A 20,355-nucleotide genomic window follows, 5' to 3' on the forward strand; every position below is an offset into this window, starting at 1 on the left:
GGCAGAGGCTTTAACCCACTGAGCCACCCAGGCACCCTGTCAGCTGAGATTTTGATAGGGATTGCATTAAATCTATTGATCAGTTGGGGGAGTGTTACTTTTTTTTTTTTTTTTCCTTTTAGTAGGCTCCATGCCTACTGTGGGGGCTTGAACTCATAATCCTTCGCTCTTATCAACTGAGCCAGCCAGGCTTCCCGGGAGTATTGTTATGTTAATGTTAAGTCTTCTGACCCATCAACACTGGATGTCTTTCCATTTAATTGTGGTCTTCCTAATTTCTTTCAGCAGTGTCTTGCAGTTTTTCACGTACTTCATAAGTATTTTATTCTTTCTGATACTGTTGTGAATGGAATTGTTTCCTTAATTTCATTTTCAGATTGCTAAGAGTGTATAAAAATACAATTCATTCTTATGTATTGATCTCTTATCCTGCAACCTTGCTGAACTTACTCAAATAGTTTTTTAGTAGATTTAGGATTTTCTGTATGTAAGATCATGTCATCTTTGTTCAGAGATAGTTTCATTTCTTCCTTTTCAATCTGAATGCCTTTATTTCTTTTTCTTTTCTTATTACTCTGGCTAGAACCTTTAGCACATCACTGCATAGATATGGCAAAAGTAGACATCCTTGTCTGGTTTTCGGTCTTGGAGAGAAGGCATCTTTCATCATTGAATATTGTGTTACCTCTGGGTTTTGTTTTGTTTTTTTGTTTTAATAAGTTTGAGGAAATTTCCTTATATTCCTACTTTGTTAAGTGTTTTTATCAGGAAAGTGTTGGATTTTGTCCAATGCTTTTTCTGTGTGAGATGATTGTACAATGTTTGTTTTTATTTGATTGATATGTTACATTATTCGATTTTCAGATGTTGACCCTACCTTGCATTTCTAGGACAAGTACCACTTGGTCATGGTATATAATCCTTTTTATAGGTTGCTAGATTTGGTCTGCTAGTATTTTGCTGAGGGTTTTGCATCTGTATTCATGAGACTTTTTTTTTTTTTTTTTAAGGATTTTATTCATTTATTTGACAGAGAGCGATCACAAGTAGGCATAGAGACAGGCAGACAGAGAGGGGGAAGCAGGCTCCTTGTTGAGCAGAGAGCCTGATGAGGGCCTCAGTCCAAGGATCCTGGGATCATGATCTGAGCTGAAGGCAGAGGATTAACCCACTGAGCCACCCAGGTGCCCTGTATTCATGGGACATTGATGTAGTTTTCTTGTGGTATCTTTCATTGATTTTGGTATTAGAGTAATACTGCCCTCACAAAATTAGTTTGGAAGTGTTCTGTTCTTTGGAGGAATATGTGAAGAATTGGTGTTGATTCTGTAAATATTTGATAGGCTTCAGTGATGAGACCATCTGGACCTAGGCTTTGTCAGGTAGTGCTTTTATTTTTTTATTTTTAAAAAGATTTTATTTATTTATTTGACAGAGAGAGAGATCACAAGTAGACAGAAAGGCAGGCAGAGAGAGAGAGGGAAGCAGGTTCCTTGCTGAGCAGAGAGCCTGATGCGTGATTTGAACCCAGGACCCTGAGATCATGACCTGAGCTGAAGGCAGTGGCTTACCCCACTGAGCCACCCAGGCGCCCCAGATGATGCTTTTAATTATTATAGGTATCAATCCCTTCATTTTATAGAAGAGGAAACTGACGCTCAGAAAGATGAAATAATTCGCTAATAAGTGGCAAAACTAGGATCTTTTTTTTTTTTTTTAAAGATTTTATTTATTTGTTAGAGAGATACAGAGCCCAAGCACAGGCAGACAGAGTGGCAGGCTAGAGGCAGAGGGAGAAGCAGACTCCCTGCTGAGCAAGGAGCAGAGAGGGGGAAGTCCCGATGCGGGACTCGATCCCAGGACGCTGGGATCATGACCTGAGCCGAAGGCAGCCGCTCAACCAACTGAGCCACCCAGGCGTCCCGCAAAACTAGGATCTTAATCCGAATGACTTTATGTCAAGTTCTAGGATAGTAACAATAGCTGACATTTACTGCGTAGATATGTTTCTAACCATACAAGGTGCTCTGACATATTAATCTCCTGCTACAATGCTCATACCAAGTGCTCATTTAATAATAACTTCAACTTCATATGTGTTGCACCCATTTTCAGATTGAGAATCTGACACTGACTTGCCCTGTTGAACCTTGGCCAGGAAGTAAATGATGAAGGGCTGTCGGACTCTGGAGCCTGCCCTCTAATTGCTTTTCTCTGTAGTACTCAGCAAAAGCAGCTGTGCCACGTGTGGACAGCTGACCCCAGGTCAGGTTCGACCTTGATTGTAAATGGGCTCATACTGTCCCTCAAGTTCCACTTGGACAGATGTGGCTTCCGTCAGCATAGAGCTCTGGAAGTACTGCCTTTTCTCACTGACTCTGCTGTGTAGCTAACACTCTTCTCCATGGTTGGAGCAAAAGAACCTGTGTATCATTCTGACTCCTGTGGTTAGGATGAAAGTAAGTTGTCACCATGCGTAATACAGAAATGACTTCTAAAGGTATTTTAGTACAGATGTCAGCCAGCAGATTTGCATGATGTCTTTCACTGAGGACATTCAAAGCACTTTATATATTTATATTCATATTGTTGGTGAGATTAGATGGTGTCTAGCCTATTTGAGTAAAGAGGGAACGTTGCCTCTCTTTTTTAAGTTAAAGGCCCTCCTCAGATGTCCATTCATATTTCCAATACGAATGGACACAAAAAGGTGACCTGATACCTTGTGCGGTTAGAGGGGCTGATTGAGTGGTGGAGCTCACAGAAGGAGATGAGGTCTCATCTGTACAGTGGGATGGGTAGTACCCAGACTTGTCAGCTGGTGTTCTGGGAGCCCAAGAACAAAGGCCGGGAACCTGCTGTACAGACCCAGGTTGTAGGTGGTGCTTACTCATACCTGTGCTCACCTGTGCTTGCTGATGTTTTACCCAGGGCCTGCAGCCTGGCTTCTGAGGCTGGCGTGGGGCAGTCCCCTCACTGTGCAGCACTGGAGGAGGGTATCTGAGTGTCTAGCTTCTCTTAATTTAGGCTTTCACTCAATTTTCTCTGCAGCTTGTTTTCCACATCCCTGTCTTCAGAGATAACACAGCTTTTCCTCTGAGTGCTCTGGGTTTTCACTGTGGGCTTGGGCAGGCATCCTTTTGTGAGCCTCTCCTTCTGAGGCCCTCAGCTGAATGGAGAACATTCACACTTCAGTCAATTACATGTGCGTGGTCGCTTTCTCTCTTCCCAGATTTTCTTGTCACATGTACTCTTCAGCCAGGCACCCCCACATTTGCTCTTTCGTAGGCTTCTTTCCAGTGTTCTTTGTCCTGTCCTTGGTGTTACCTACTTTCCTTCCTTTACTGGCATTTTATTAGGATTTCAGGAAGGGGTAGAGATAAGTATATTTCTTTTGTAAATTACCTCTTCATGTCCTTTGTATAACTTTCTACTGGGATTTTTATGTTTTGAATCTGTAAAAACTTCATACATGAACAATAATAACTCTTTGAAATATGGTGCAATTCTTCCTTTCTTCTCTGTTAACTTACTGTTGAAACATTTGCTGGAAGGTACTGGTGGGGAGTTTAGTTTTTGCTAACTTGTACAGATGACTATATAGGGAAATGGATCCAGAGACCATCTGGCTGTACATTGACTTCTGTATGGATGTGATTTTCTTTTGGTTTTCACCAGCTCGTGGAAGCTGTCTTACCTATTCATACTTGAGAAATACTCATGCTGTTCCACAAATGACAGACTCTGGCCAAGTGGAAGCAAATCCTTTGCCATCTCCTCTACGAAATGCTCTAAATGTATGGTCCTGGTAGTCAGCTGGAAAGTTCTGGCAACAGCTGGGCTGAGGAACACGGGTGCTCAGCTGCCTGCCAAGCGTTTGTTGCCTCAGCCCAGCCACATGCCCTAGACTTGGAAAGAGGCCACTTTTGCACATGCCTTGGAAGGGTAGAAGGAGGCTCTGGCAAGTATAAATGATCTCTCTCTGCATTTAGCAGTGGGCCCAGAGCCATGAGGAAGAGAATCAGAGGGAAGGAATTAGCAGCAGCCCACCATGTGTCCCATTTGGCATGAGTAGACAGGTGTTAACCTTCCTCTACATGGTGATTGGGGGTGCTGGTTTTCAGCTGAGTTGTCAAGTTTGACAGTGTTCCATTCCCTCTCATGTTTTCTCCTTCTATCGTAGCCAATATGAACAGAATGCCCTGCATATTAGCAGACAGGAATATTATATTGGCTGCAGCCTAGGGAACCTGGATCAGGTGAGGCCTTGTAATCCCAACGCACGAAGCTTTCAATGCACATGTCTCTGGGATACTTAGTGGAATGTGGAGTCTGAAGTGATCTATGAGGAAGCCCAGGAACACCAGCTTGGCGTCACTTCCCCTTTTCCAAGTCCCCTGGTTACTTGGGAAGTGGCTGTGGTGAATGATCAGCTCTGACATGAAAACCTGTCCATTTCCCCTCCCTGAGTTTTTCCTTTCCTTTGTCTGACTACTACTGCTATAATCATTCTGGAACTTTCTCAGGCTGGTTTACTGCCACAGTTCAGCCAGCACCTTGCTTACAGCTTCTTCCCATCTAATATGTCCTGTGCTACTGTTAGACCTTTTGTCATTCTGAATAGCACTTTTATCCCATTGCTTTCTGTTTAAACCTTTGCTGTTCTTTCCTAGGCTCTGGCTTTGGACCTGTCTGGCGCCTTGGTAAAACTCCTGTTAGCACTTAGGACCAGAAGTCCTGTTCTAAGGTGCGCTGATACTCTTCCTATGTTGGAAGGCTTTTGAAGACAAGGATGGTTGCTTATGTTTCTTGAATTTGCCACTACACATAACAGGTCTTAGGGCACAGTCCTCAGTGAGAGAGCCGATGTCTGGGAAAAATGCTTAAAACTGAAAAATCACCTTGGCAAACTGAGGAAAAAGCCACAGTATCATCACTTGTGGGGGGATTTGCATTAGCTTCAGATTCACCAGATGACTTCTCTTTGGAGTTTCCTTAGCAATGAAAGGAAAGGTTGGAGTGAATTATCTTCCAATTCCCACCCAACTCTGAAAGGCTAATTTTCCCTAATTCTTTGCCTTGATCTTTCTCCTGAAATTAAAACTGATGAGCTGTTTCTGGATCTTGAGTTAGGAATTTTTCATTTCTTTGTAATTCTTTCCCTGACGCATTTTGTTTTCTCTGAGTATGTGCTGCTCAAGGAAATTTGGGTTTGCCATTTGGCTACTTTTTAGGAAAGCAGACAAAATGCCATATTCTGATTTTTTTTCTCCCTGTTTGGATTTTAATGTACTTTTTGCTCTTCCACAGACACAATGAGGCGAGTGGTACGACAGAGCAAGTTTCGGCATGTATTTGGACAAGCGGTAAAAAACGACCAGTGTTATGATGACATCCGGGTTTCTCGAGTGACCTGGGATAGTTCCTTTTGTGCTGTCAATCCCAGATTTGTTGCCATTATCATAGAAGCGAGTGGGGGAGGAGCGTTCCTTGTGCTCCCTTTGCACAAGGTAAGTAATCTGATTTTCTACTCTCTTAGGCACCCTCCGGTAATCTTGATTTATTTCATAATAGAGTGACGTGGAGGATTGATAGTTCACTAAGAATTGTGTGATTGTGGAGACCATTAGACTCTGATATAACTGAGGCTTATTCCACACGCTTCACTAACCACATCAGTTTTTTTCTTAAAAATGTTTTGATTTGGAAAGTGGTTACATTTTGTTTTGCTTCAAACAAAATGATGAACTCTGTTTTGGGTGTGCCTTCTCTGGATGAAGAGATTATTTTAACGATGCTGTGAGCATGGGCAGGCACAGGCATTTTATGATTTGATTAGTAATCATCCATTTTTCACAGAAGTTTTTTCAAAAAGTGCAATTTTTAAAAGAAGGAGAATTTTTTTTTTTTTTTAAGATTTTATTTATTTATTTGACACAGAGAGAGATCACAAGTAGGCAGAGCGACAGGCAGAGGGAGAGGGGGAAGCAGGCTTTCTGCTGAGCAGGGAGCCTGATGTAGGGCTCGATCCCAGGATCCTGGGACCATGACCCGAGCCAAAGGCAGCTGCTCACCGGCTGAGCCACCCATTTGCCCCTAAAAGAAGCAGACATTTAAAAAAAAAAAAATTTTATTTGAGAGAGAGCACGTGTTCAAGCAGGGGGAAGAGCAGAGGAAAGGGGAGAGAGTGCAGAGCCTGTTGAAGGAATTGATCTCACAACCCTGAGATCATAACCCGAGTTAAAATCAAGAGTCTGATGCTCAACTCACTGAGCCACCCACGTGCCTCTGAGCATAAAATTTTAAGTTAATCTTCCTCTTCTTCTCATCCTTTCTTTTCCTTCTCCTACTCCTCCTGTGAGGTCATGAGGATGGAGACTTTTTGGTTTTTTGAATGATAAATGGGATGAGACCTTAAGAAAATGTTCCAAGCAATGGAGGTTTTAAGTCTGGACAAGACTGAGTTTCAGCATAGAATCTAAGCAGTGCAAGTAAGTGGTAGAAATAAAGGATCTTTACTGAAAGTTGTTATGTGTGACCTTCAGCCTTACTGGGCTTCCCAGTCTCCTGACTTTAATCCCTTCAGGGAGCCCTCTCCAATATGGGGGGAAAGATAGGAGATTTGTGAATTTCTGATTGTTCTTGAATATTGTAGACGGCTCTCTGTACTTGCTTTAACAGGAAATCCCAGAACTGCAGATAAGTGGGGAGTTGGGAGGGTGGGCATGGAGAGAGCAAGTGAGCCTGCAAAGAGTTATTTTCTGGTTGGGTTCTAGGAGGAAAATAAGCTTGGTGACTCCTGAGTTCTAATGATAAGGGCTCAGGACTTGTGAGGATGCAGGTGTTGGGTCACATTACAGCTGTTTCTACTCTGCTGAGAAACTTGGGTCTCCATGAGTCTGAGCCATGTATATTAGGGGTAGTCATCATAATGGCCTGGGTGATTTGGAAAGTGGTTACAGTAAAGTGAATTTTTGTCGAAGTATTATTTCCCATTCTATTTTGATGTTTTTTTCCTAGCGAAAATTCTCACTAGGAAAACTTCTAATTCCTCTATACTTTACTTTCTCTCAGATGCTCATGACTGACTTATTTTAACATCTGATTTTTACTTGAGTGGCCAGAATGATGTGATACTATACAATAGGACCGTCTCACTACAGAAATAGTAGATGGATGCCTTTAGGGAACAGATTTGATTAGTGTTTCCACACGTACCTTCTTACTGACAGAGTTGTTGATTACATTTTATTTTATTTATTTTTTATATTTTTAAGATTTTATTTATTTACTTGATAGATCACAAGAAGGTAGAGAGGCAGGCAGAGAGATGAGGAAGCAGGCTCCCTGCCAAGCGGAGAGCCTGATGTGGGACTTGATCCCATGACCCGGAGATCATGACCTGAGCCAAAGGCAGAGGCTTTAACCCACTGAGCCACCAGGTGCCCTGTTGATTACATTTTAAAGGAGACTCTCTTCATTCAGTTGAAATTTTAATTTTCTACTCAGCTTTATTTTTGTGGAGAAAATTAATGTTTAGTGGCAAATAATGTATTACAGTATTACCACTGCTTACCTGACGTAGAGCGGGAGTTTGAATTCAACGTCAGCTGCATGTGGTGGGTCTGTGGTGCCCATCTGAGAGGCTACCTTAGCTGGTCAGCCGAGATCAGGCACCGGAGCACCATGATGTATTTTGGAGTTTGAGTTTTAATTCTCCCTTTTATAGAGTGAGAGATCTATTTAAGAATGACTAATTTATTTGCTTATTTAGCTTCCAAGAAATGGGACAAGCCAATTAAGCCCAAACTTTTGAACAGTTAATCTTCCTCTGAGTTCACATAGTCTTGAAGTTCCACATCCACATAAGGCTGTGTGGCCATATCTTTGCTTTTACAAACCACGGGAAGCTTTGAGTTTCATTTATGTAATTTAAGGGAGACCTATATGCAGTTCCTAAGCGAATTGGTTTTTATGATTTGATTTTCACTTGCATTAGTATTTTGTTCTTTTACCAATTGTATAGGAATTAAGGTAGAGTAAGTTGCTTTAAAAATTGCCATGTTTGGAAGAAGTGTTAGTTTTTGGAGGAGCCTCAAGAGTTATTTTCCCAGACTGTAATACGGTCTGTGTGGCTTTGCTCCTTAAATACTAATTTGTTTTGGTGGAGGTGACATTGGCATAAACTAAGCCCAGCCATCGGAAATAAGGCCAGTACTTGGTATTAATGACTTTTATAATTGATGGGTTCACAGGTACTATGTGGGATTTTGTGTATTACAGTGTCTGTATTTTAGCCCTGAGGGTCAGTATGGCATAGAGGAAGAACACTGGCTTGGCTCAGTCACAGACTTGTAGTAGGACATGGATGTGTCACTCTTTCCTTGCTACAACTTCAGTCTTTGGACAACTTTGAAATAGTTTTATAGTGAGGTGCTGCTTTTGTTTAAATCTAAAAACAACCAAATTCTTACATATAGTGTGAAGCGATACTTGAAATTAAGATTGCATGAAATGATGCTCTTGGGTATGTACTGGGCTCCAGTATGCGTTGTCAGTGGTCTGGGATTCCTCTAAACATGAATTGTAGGAGATGGGCATGGTTTTTAATAACCACCTCAGAGACTTCTGTTAATGCCCCCCAGCCCCTTTTTTTCTGGTTATAAGCAGGCAGGTGAGTTTTGGTGGTGCTTTTTGGGCTCTCTGTTCATATTAATACCGAATATGCATGTACTGATCTTAAGACGTATTGTGACTCTTCCACAAAGGTTCCTATTTAAAAACATGGCCTTCCATGAATTTCTCTTCAAAGCTGGTTAGTGTCTGCAGCAAATAGGGCTTCTTATTGCTACTTTGTGAGGTTTGTGGTTAGATTCTGGGAAAACTGTGATCTCTGTGGACTTAAGTGCAAAGAGTAGTAGGGATAAATACATTAAAACACATACATAGCAAGAGGCAAGCTTAGCAGTGGATGTGTGTTTATTTTAAGTGTATGGTTTATGAGGTTTTTGTTAAGGTTTTATTAGGGAAAGTGGGATTGTAGGAGGTCCCTGCTAGAGGACTACAGAAGGTACTCAGCCCTGAGGTGGGGTGGTGTAGATTAGCACACGTGGTGCAGGATCTCTTTCGCAATGCTCTCATCAAGCTGTGGCATGCCATGCTGTCATGACTTTCAAGGTGTGGCTTTATGCATTTTCTTATTATTTGGTCTTTCAGAGGATGAATAATAGCAGTCTTGCAGAACAGAAGTTTGCTTTGTGGTTTTGGCTGTGAGGGTTTTCCCCCCCACGATTACGCAAGCTGCCTTGTATCAAGAGCATTCAGGTTTCAGCTCCCTGTGTGCTGTACCGGGTGGGCACGAACAAGCCTCTCCTGTGTGGAGTAGCTGCACTGGTGATGTGGGATAAGGCGTTCCCATCCCTGTCGTGAACCCTGGTGGCTCATACACACCAGCGTTTGTGGGAAGGTGCATGTGTGTGCGCATGTGCACATACACACTAAAGCTTCAAATCACAGCGAATGTGGAAATCCTAACTTAAAACAAGGGTGGGGGGAATTAATTAGAATTCTGTGCTCTTGATCTCTTAACAGTCCTTAGGTGGAGGGTACAAATCGGAGGGCTCCCATCTTCCCTAATTGCTTTCTCCCTTCCTCCCTTGACAGATTCTTACTTTGGGCTATTGGAACTATGGCTGACTTCATCCTCTCAGTAACTGCCTTTGAGGTAGCTCTGCGCTGGGCTCGGGAGGGCTGGTTGTGGCCAGTCCTCTGTCGCCCTTTTGGTTAACTATCCCCTCTCCTTCTAGCTTCTCTTGTATGGTTGTGCAGTACCTTCTTGCACGTAGTTACTTTTCTCCCATTTGTTTTTGGAACCGAATGTAGGAATATTTGTGACATGGCTTTATTTATGTCTGTGAGCTATCTTTCCAACTCATCTGGTAGTCCTTCTCAGCTAGGGTTTTGTGAAAGAATTCAGTCCCACAGATAATCATTTCAGTAAATATTTTCTTAATTCTCTTCAAGGATGGGGCATGCTATGCCTTCTAGATGCATGGGAGAGAAATTAATTCAGTACATATATATTTGTTGCCTTAGAGCATTAGGACTTAATTTTCTCATAGAACCTGGGCTGCCAGGGGCTGCTTTAGAGTGTTATTCTATCATATTTATTGAAGAAATCTTGATTCATTTCAGTCAGAATTCTAAGTACCTCTTCTGACTGTTCAGTATCCAACTCAGATGTTATTTCTGATTCACTGAGTCAGTGAAAATCATCCTTTGGCTTCCCTTGGCTGCTTATCCATGCTGCTGGTACCACGTCCTGCATCATTCCTTTGTCTGTAATATTTTTGTAGCCACTTAACAGATAAGGGGAGAATGATTACAGTTACATTCTCTTGATCTTTTGACATTCACTTGGATGGAAGATGCAAACCAGATGACTGTTTGTGTGCTAGACCTCCAGGATGGCCTCCAGAGAGTCTCACCTCCTTCTGTTCATGCTGTAGTGTGGTTTCCTCCTGCATTAAACAGGGCTGAACTCTGTAACCACTGGGATATTGTAGAATTAATGGCGTGTGACTTCTGAGACTAGGTACTGGAAGCATGCTGGCTTCCATTTTGTCTCTCTGGGATGCAGCCTGCTTTGAGGAGACCCGAGCAGTTCTGTGGAGAGGTCCACGGGACCTTCCACTGATTGTCTGCGTTGCTTGACCAGCCCTATGAGTGAGCTGTTTTGAAAGTTGGATCCTATGGCCCTGGCGGACACATGACTCATGAGAACCCTGAGCTAGAACCACCCAGATAAGGTACTTCTGAACTCCTGACCCCCAAACTATGAGACAATAAATGTTTACTGTCTTAAGCAGCTAAGTTTTAGGGTAAATTATTAAGCAGCGATTTGATAACTAATTCATGTATTCTCAGAATATAGCGCTGGACTCATCATGTTAGGTCACACGATGCATGAATAAATGAATTACTTACAGTCACCTTAAAGGCCTTCTGGGAGTTTTAGGCACTCTGCATGTATCTTAAACTTTCTATACAGAAAATAAATATATACAGATACATTCTTAAATAAATCTTAAATGAATAATTGAGAGGTTCTATACAGTAGCAAGAGGTTCTGTACAGTAGCAGTCTTGTCTTACGGCAAGATTTGGTTATCCTGTGTTCCATGATACTATCCTATAACCTAAAAAGATTGTGTTAATAAGGTCATAGTCACTGTCCTATGTATAACTTCAAATTATGTTATTTGTTTTTGGGAAAAAGTCTGGAATGTTAATGCTGATGGTGAGACTGACAGTGGTTTTTATTTTCTACTTTAATCATTACCTGTTCTTTCTTCAAAATGTTTTGCAATGAATTTATTACATGTAAAGGTTATTTTAAAAAAATTGTCAGTAATATTATCAGAGCATGTGTAAAGAGCTAATTGTTCTTTAAGCCTTAATGAAGTCTAAAACAGTACTTTAAAAAAATCATATTCGTTCGTTCACATACTCATTCCTTAGATATTTGAGTACCTCCTTTGTGCCAGGACCTGTGTTGGGCTCTTGGTCTTAAAAAGCTTTGGTAACAGTTGACTTTGATCTTTAATGGGGAGCTTTGTGTGTACATGAAGTTCTCTGACAGTGATGAGAGATGAGTTCCAACTGAGGCTGTTAAGTCAAGGAAGACGTCACAGAAAAAGTTCTGCTGGAATTCAGGCTTCTGCACGTAGGAACTGGGGATGAAACAGAAGAGCTTGGCTGATTTGCTAAACTGATGAATTTGAAGAGGTGCTCAGTTCCCAGCAGGACAGAGAATGAAGTGGGAGCCACATACCCTCCTCAGATTCCAAGATCTCTGGGTGTAGAGATGGGCGTTCAGTGAAACTGGTGAAATGGAATGTTCGACTGGAGGGATTAAGAGGAGGTGAAGGAACGCTTTTTGGTATAAAAACCATTTCTTTTGTCCTTTTTGTCCCATCACTTCCAGTGTAAATAGTGCAAAATTAGTGTTTTCCTCCATCATTAAGTGGAGAAGAACCAGAAAATAAGCAGCACTCTCCATTTTAGGATATTGTCGTAACTGGATCCACATAGCATCTTTCTTATGTCTTCTTTAGGAAAAGGCAACATCGACTTCATGTCATCTTCATAAGAATATGACTCCAAAATGACCTCAGAATGTGCTTGGAGGGTCCCTTTCTTAAATGGTCTTAGTTGTTGCACGAGTAGGGTTGCTGTCGCACCTGTGTTCTGCAGGTGTGAGCATTAAAGCTCAGACTGAGTGCAGGCTCAGAGCTCCAGGGTCTTTGTGGATTAGAACCTGGGCCTCTTGGTCTATATTTGATTTGTACATGTGTATTTTTGAATAACATTTCCCCCCACTGAGTGTGAAAGGGTTTTTTTGGGTGGGGGATGTAGAGAAACTGTGGTCTAATTGATACTTAATCTTTTGCATTCCTTCTTTTTCTGCCATTAGAATGCTTAATAACAAAAACACTAGCTTGTCAGGGCTTTGGTTCTGTCAGCTCTGAGAATTATCTTCAGGTCTGGAAGTCCTGGACCTGTTCCCTGCCTCGAGGAGACAGCCACAGTGAGGAAATCGCTGCACTTCACATTATGGAGCGCTTCCTTTAAGCGCCAGGCACCGTGCTGATAAGTGCCTTCTTTCATGGACTAGTTCAAAAGGAATGGCAGTCTCCTGATGGCGCTTTTCTCTGTGACCCCCCCCCCCCGCCCCCGTCACTGCCGGCACCTGCTGGATTTGCATTGGCTGCATCTCCCCCTTACTGCACACTGCTGACACGCGGTTTTCATTCCCACAAAAAGCAGTGCTCCAGTTTGGACAAGGGGAGCAATGCCAGTAGCCCTTTGTACAGATGTGGGCGTTTGGCACATGGTTGCTTTGGTGTGACGGGCAGGGATTTCTATTCAGTGCCAGTGTCCTGATGTGTCACGGGATGCCCATTCACTGCCTCCTGAAATAGGCGCTGTCTGATGCGCGGAGCACCTTACACTGTCAATTGTATGGGTGGTGAAAGGCTGCGAGGCGGGGGTTGGGGGTTGGAGGATGCAGGGGGACGGCACCAGGTGCAGAACAATGACTTCCAAATTATGTCACGAGCTGCCAGCCACACGAGCACTGCACGGCCTCATTACCACATGAAGTGCCACAGAAGGGCCCTTTCATTTTCTCCCAGTGACTGTTTTCCACAGTCTTGCTATGGGGGCTTTTAGGGGGGATACCCTGCTCACCCCCAGTTAACAATGGAGCACAAAGTTCTGGCAGAAGGAACCTCACAATGTACCCTGGGGCTATTTTTGATTACAGTGAGTGGTTGTGACTCAGAGTGTGCCCTGGCTGATGACGGCTTCCACCCTCCCCTCCCAGTCCTCCTCCCCGGGAGATGAGCAGGCAGCCTGTCCTTTGTACGTTTCCTTGGCTGGCTTCTGCTGCTGCTGCAGTTCACTGATATGTCCACAGCAGCCGGCTTGTAGGCCTGACAGGGCTCTGACAGTGGTTTTTACCATATATGGCCATCAGAGCTCTGGGGCTGTCAGCTGGCCAGGATAATTTCCTTCCTTTGCTTTGATTGGCTGCTTGGTGGCTCAGAGAATGGTGGGATCTGGGAGCATTTGGTGAAGGGAAGCCACTGAGTCAAGTGCAAAGAACGTTTAACTCTTTGCTGGTTTTCTGGAGCTCGAGTCTGTGCTGAGCACACAGGCAAGTGCTGTTAGCAAAAGCCCTCACTGTGTAAACATTATAACCCAAGTCTGGCAAAGCAGTAAAGAAAAGGTTTCCAACACACATTACTCTGAAATAGACCCAGGGTTTAATGGACAAATATCTACAGTCCTGATTTGTCCAGAAGGCTCCTTTATAACCATATGTAGCAAATTTTCTGCTGCCGAGTTGAATATCTGTACTTGGTGGGGTGGGACCTGAGTGGAGTCCAGGGGAAGCTGAGCTGGAAGGGTGAGTGGTGGAGCACGTGTTGGCTTTCTTAGAGGACCAGTAACTTGGGTTTCTTATCTGGCTAAGCTTTTAAGTTGTGAGTAAATGATACAGTCTACAGAACTGGGTCTCTACTCCCATCTTCCTGCTTGTTCGCAACTACTACACGAAGGGTACTGCAAGGCATTTACCTTTAAAAAAGTTACAGTATTTTTCTGGTTTTCATCTCTACTTCCAGGAGGGTGGATTTTTATTCTGAAGCTTGTGCGTAACCCCCTGCAGGGTTTGGACTGAAAGGGGGTAGCTCTGGAGTTCTTTGTCATTCACAGAGGGTTCTAAGGGAGAAATCCCCAGTGTCATTCGCTGAATACAGGGGGCTAGGCAACTGATTACTCTCCTTTCTGATGTGAAATTGAACAATTTGTTTTAATTTCCTGTATTTGCACTTAGGTCAGTAGTTATTTTGCTTTTCAGCTTTTGCTTTTGAGCTGAATTTTATGTTGACTGGGTTCTACCTCATCCTGGATTCCTAGTTTGTGTTTATTTTCAGACCAGAAGTATATGGAATTTTGTGTCTCTAGTGATGAGGTTTTCACTTTACAAATTGTTAGGAAATACAGTGTCTGCACTATGGCATAGTTAGGCATGGTTAAGCAAGGAAACGTTAACTTCCAGTGTTTTGCTTTCTGATTGTGAAATCCATAGTTTTACAGTAACTTCTTTCATATTCTTAAGACTTTTAAAATGGTTGGTGTGGTATTAGACCCAGGTTTTAAAGAGGACCTATGATGCCAAATAATTTGCTTGGCTTTTTTTTATACCCATAAAGCCTGTTCTTTGCTCACAGGCAAATGAGCTCTCTACAGAGCCACACTGCCTCTCTCTGGCAGCTCTAGGATCTCACTTCTTTGACAGGACTGGGTAACCCAACCTGTGTGCTTGATTCCAGGGCTCCTCTGCTTACCCTTAAGGTTGGTGTTTTTGGTTCCCTTAAAGTAAAACCACCCCAGGCTGTATTAGTCCTGGATCTGGAGCAGCCCCTCTCAGTGGCCAGCTTGTCAGCAAGACATATATTGTGTATCTCAGTCTTGCCGGTCTGCTGTAGAAGTCCTTGTCATGTTCTCTGTGCCACTCTGCCCTGTCCCACAATCACAGACTCTGTAGCTTCTTCATGTGGAGCAGTAGGGCCCAAAGAGATTTCAACAGAACATTTATCCACATAAATAATACTGAAACAAGAAAAAGGAAGTTGAAAAAAACTTCAGTAGACATCCTTTGAGCTCTGCACAGTGTGAATAGAGCTCTTATGCCTGGGCTGAAAACTTTTCCTTTGCTTCCGAGCACGTTTGACTTACCATTCTCCTTGTTGAGATTCAGAAATTCTCAGGGTATTACTCTGAGGCCAGTAAGGAGTCATTATCAGTGCCTTACAAAAGATCTTTTGAAGTATGAACAGAATGATAAAGTTATTGAACTCTGGGCATATAAAGTTATTTTGACCAGCATTTTTTCTCCCTAAAATATATAAAGTAGGGACGGAAAGTTTGGAAAATCTTTGTCACTTGTTCCTTGAGTCAGGATAGGGAGGGACTTTTTAGACATTTATATCCAAAGGTAGTGAGGTCAGGCTGGATAATAAGCACAGATTTCAAAGAGGCTGGATGACATGACTGCGGATCAGAGGTTGGGAAGGTGCTGGGAAGCTGCTGTGCAGAACTGGATGAGGGGGGACAGTGTGAACTGCTGTCAGAAGCCCACACCCTGGAGCAGTGTGGGTCTGCATGACTGAACTCTGGGATGTCAGCTAGAAAGACCTTGTATGAGGGATAGGTGGAGCATCTTAAAGGAGAATACTTGATTTGACTAGTAGAATTAACATGTGTCACTTTTCAGCACTGTGGAAGTTTAACTTTTTGGAAACCTAGGTTATTGTGAGAAACAGTAAGCCTGCTGGTCAACATTCTTTGTGGTTTTAATGAAAGCGTACATTTGAAGGACCCGCTAGATGCTCCCTAGCCCCAGTTAAGCAAGCGAACATGAGGATCGAAAATGTTTATTACTTTGGGGGTTGTTGTTACGTTAAGAAACAGTCATTCTGGGGCGCCTGGGTGGCTCAGTGGGTTAAAGCCTCTGCCTTACGGCTCAGGTCATGATCTCGGAGTCCTGGGAGTCCTGGGAGTCCTGGGATCGAGCCCCACAGCGGGCTTTCTGCACAGCTGGGAGCCTGCTTCCTCCTCTCTCTCTGCCTGCCTCTCTGCCTACTTGTGATCTCTCTCTGTCAAATAAATAAATAAAATCTTTGGGGGAAAAAAAAAAAAGAAAGAAACAATCATTCTGAATGATCTTTTATAGAATGCAGAAGTCATGTGGGCGAGCTTCCCAGTGCTGAATTTTGAGAGTTTGGGAGAGTGAAAATGTGTGCAGGTTCTTCTGGTATACTATCAGCTCCTTTAAAAACACATCGCAGAGGGATACTTGGGTGGCTTAGTGGGTTAAAGCCTTCGCCTTCGGCTCAGGTCATAATCCCAGGGTCCTGGGATTGAGCCCTGCATTGGGGGTGGGGGGTGTCTCTGCTCAGCAGGGAGCCTGCTTCCTCCTCTCTCTCTGCCTGTCTTTCTGCCTACTTTGGATCTCTGTCTGTCAAATAAAGAAATAAAATCTTAAAAAAAAAAACACATCACAGAGCAGAGCTCCTTTATAGGAAGAGATGTGTGAGAAGACTTCTGTACACTTACGTTCATGTGTCTTTAGAGTTTCTTGATTGCACAGTACTGCCGTTGGCATGTAGGATGAATGCACTTTGTGCACTTCCTAAGTATGGATTTCTTTTTGACATGAGGTGTGAGAAACTAGTAAGATACACTGTGATATGTAAGTGGCAGAAGTTACAGTTTACCATCAAAATTGATGGGAAGTGTCTTTAACAACTAGAAATGTCATGTCATAAGAGTTACAGTGAATTTGGTGTGCCTCAGGAGGAATGTGTTTGCAAGGTTATTTAAAATCACAAACATTCCTTCTTAGAGCAGTTAGATAATCTATTTACCGGTGCTTAAATTTTGCTTTTTACTTTCCCTTCTGCAAAAATGCCTATTGGAGGAAGGTGTTGCCCAACTCTGGATATAGTTGAAGCATCAGTTTCCAGGAGCTCTTTTGAGTTTTGTGGCTGTTTTGAAATTTTTGAGAACTTTCCCCAAACCCAGAGTAAATGATAGTGGTAGTGTCTAGGTGGTTTTCTGCCACTATGAGGGTTGCTGGCTGGAACATGTCAAAGCCATCAGCCTCAGCTCGGGCCAGCCACATGGAAATTGTGCTGTCACACCTCTCCCCTGTGCCAGCTGTACACACACTTTGGAGGCTGAATTTTCCCTGGGGCTCATGTTGCTGGGCCCTGGGCAGGCTGTTGGATCTTTTAGATAATGACAGTCCGTAAGCCAGTGCCCTGACCTATTTCACTAATATGTCACAAGTTTATGAACTAGGCACAGGGCCAGCGCTGTTGGTAATCTTGGTCATTTTGCTACTTGAGTTGACTTGCTGGCCATTCCCACCACTTGGAGTTTTAGCTAGAGAGGTACAATAAGAGCTCTTTTGTGACAAGTGGCAGGGACTAGTAAGTAATTGATAGATTTTTAAACATTATTTAAAGTAGGGAGTCTAAATGGTGGCGGATTGTTCTCAGCTAAACTTGCAATTCCATGCTAGAAAATGAGTGATATTCTAGATGATGCAGCTGATGTGTGACACATCCTTAAGAAGACAGTGACCTGATTAGTTAGTAAATGAAATTAATCTATATGTAAGTCTTGGAAAACAGATAGGTAGTACTTAAAATAAAGCACCATTTAATTGGGAAAAAAAAAAAAAGGGCGGGCATTAAATTCTTGTAACTCTTTTTTTTCTAACCTCAGCATTCACTTACTTGTGCTGCTTAGAGGTGCAGGTGAGCTGTGTTGTCCCCATGACTGGCAGTGGGTGTCCCTTCTGAGTGGTCCTTCACAAGCCAGCAGTTAGACATGGATGCCTCGGTCTATTCACTGCATGATGAATGAGGATGTGTCATGTATATGAACGAGAAATGCATTTTCATTAGATCCTCATGCACAGTGTTTCTCAGAAATGATGCGTCCATATCTTTACCATATAAGGCCAGTATTGTATGGTTTCCTCCAGTTTCCATGCACTCGTGCTCTCAGCAATTTATAATTGCCCAGCTCTGCCCTTTTAATAATGTACTCATTGGATAAAATATGTTGTGCTTTTCTTTTGATTGATTTTGTTATGGGTAAGAAGCTGTTCAGTGGTGTAACCCTTGAAGTCGAGCTGACCCTGAGTTGTGTGTGGTGAGCCTCCTGTCTGTGAAACAGTCAGTGCACATTTAAAATGCCAGTTCTCGCATTGCTTCCCTTTTTCGTTTTTTACCACTATCAGACATTTAGTCGATTCCCTTTTTATTCTGCTGCAACGTGATGCTACCTTCCCTCTTTTATTTGTTGTAAGGATTTGTGATGATGTTACAACCAGAGGAAACAGCTGTTGGCAGGATACCATTTTTTATTAACTCTGTTTCTGATGACCAGCTGCGTGTAATTTTAACATGACTTTCATGCCTTTTTCACAACCCGTAGCCTAATGGGAATTTTTTCCCTATGAAAATCTTGTATGGCTGGCTGGTCAGTGATGTTCAGATCTCCCCTTCTTCACTCCATCTCTTTATTTAGAAAATGGGGATAATAAAGTTGCTCTGTCATAAAGCACCTTTGTGAGAATGAAGATCTAAAGGTCCTAGCATGAAATAGAAGCATTCTGAAAGTGTTAGCTATTTTTTTTTAAATTCAGTTTGTTTGCTTGTTTATTTGAGAGAGAGAGAACTCTCTCACATGCACATGAGCAGCAGGGCTTGGGGGGATGGAGCAGAGGGAAAGGGACAAGCAGACTCCACACTGAGCACAAAGCCTGACTCAGGGCTTGATCTCATGAAACTGAGATTATGACCTGAGCAGAAAAAACCAAGAGTTGGACCGTTAACCAGCTGTGCTACCCAGGCACCCCAAGTGTTAGCTATTCTTACAAGTACTTGTTTTTGATAGGAAGGAGGGCAGTTGACTGCAGTTGCTCTTTAAATGACATTCAAGGGGCGCCTGGGTGGCTCAGTGGGTTAAGCCTCTGCCTTCGGCTCAGGTCATGATCTCAGGGTCCTGGGATCGAGTCCCGCATCGGGCTCTCTGCTCAGCAGGGAGCCTGCTTCCTCCTCTCTCTCTCTCTGCCTGCCTCTCTGCTTACTTGTGATCTCTGTTTGTCAAATAAATAAATAAAATCTAAATGACATTCAAGTTCCTGTGAAAACGTTAGGCTCTTGAGTACTTTGATGCTTTGGACTTGTGGGCGCTAAGCCGAGAATGGCAGCTAGGCTTACTATTATTCTTAAATGTCTGACTTGACTGAGCAATACTGCCACTATCTTTACACGAGGATTATATAATTTTCACCTTAAAAAGAAAGTCATTTCATAAGCTTCTCAGTAGAATTAAGAATAACTTGTGTTAGTACTTCCAGATTGCCCTCAAAATTACTGTGTATCTGAACAAAAGCTCTTTTTAACCGAGATTGGAAAAAATTATTTTGTGTCCTTGGAAGTTCAAAGTTCAGTGACTATACTTTGCCATCAAAGATGCCAGACGTGGTTTGCTAGGGGAGAGTGTTAGGGTGCAAGGACTCAGATAAAACAGTGCAGATAGACAAACATTTTTACCTCGGGAGTGAAGATTTTTTAATGTAAAGTTAATAACAGTACATTCTTGGGGGCGGGATAACAATACATTGGTGTGTTTCTCAACTCTATTGCTTTTTAATTATTTTTTTAAAAATAGGAAACAAAGTAATAGGACATTCACATACTTACCCGCAAGATTAAACAGATGTTAATATTTTGCCCTGTTTGTTTCATACCTCTTGTTTTTGAAAAACGATAAAGTATAACAGATGTGGCTAAATTTCCATTCTTCTTTCCTCCTCTTCTCCTTCACCAGTTAACCATTTCCTCAAACTTGGGATGTGTACTTTCATTACATGTGTATCTATCTGTCTATAGGTTATTATAGGTTATTATTTTATATGTGTTAAACTTTTATGTAAGTGATATTTATTTCCATACCAAGAAAGCAAATTGCATTCTGCTTTTTTCACTATTCCCAGCAATGCTGCAGTTAATATCCTTTCTGTGTAAAACTTGGGAACCTTTCTTACCCACAGACCACCTAGTGCCACGTGGTAATGCTCAGGGGTGGGCATCTTCACCTCCACCTGTTTCTAGATTGCTCTCAAAAGGTATTGCAGCAGGAGAATCTCCTGTGAGTTCCACTTTCCTGACATCCCTTGGCAACACGTGTATTTAGGTGTCTAAAT

The 20,355-nt window shown here is 42.6% G+C and overlaps 1 protein-coding gene across 2 annotated transcripts in view; it reads left to right on the forward strand.

Moving 5' to 3' along the window:
- Positions 1-20,355, forward strand: part of CORO1C (coronin 1C) — a 79,101-nt gene that overhangs the window by 23,683 nt on the left and 35,063 nt on the right. For both annotated transcript variants that reach the window (XM_044244103.1, XM_044244104.1), the window contains exon 2: positions 5,311-5,510. In XM_044244103.1, coding sequence (XP_044100038.1) covers positions 5,316-5,510 — 195 coding nt within the window. In that variant the 5' untranslated portion in view covers positions 5,311-5,315. The remainder of the gene's footprint in view (positions 1-5,310; positions 5,511-20,355) is intronic.

The sequence above is a fragment of the Neovison vison genome, chromosome 3 (genome assembly GCF_020171115.1).
Source record: "Neovison vison isolate M4711 chromosome 3, ASM_NN_V1, whole genome shotgun sequence".
Lineage (NCBI taxonomy): Eukaryota > Metazoa > Chordata > Mammalia > Carnivora > Mustelidae > Neogale > Neogale vison.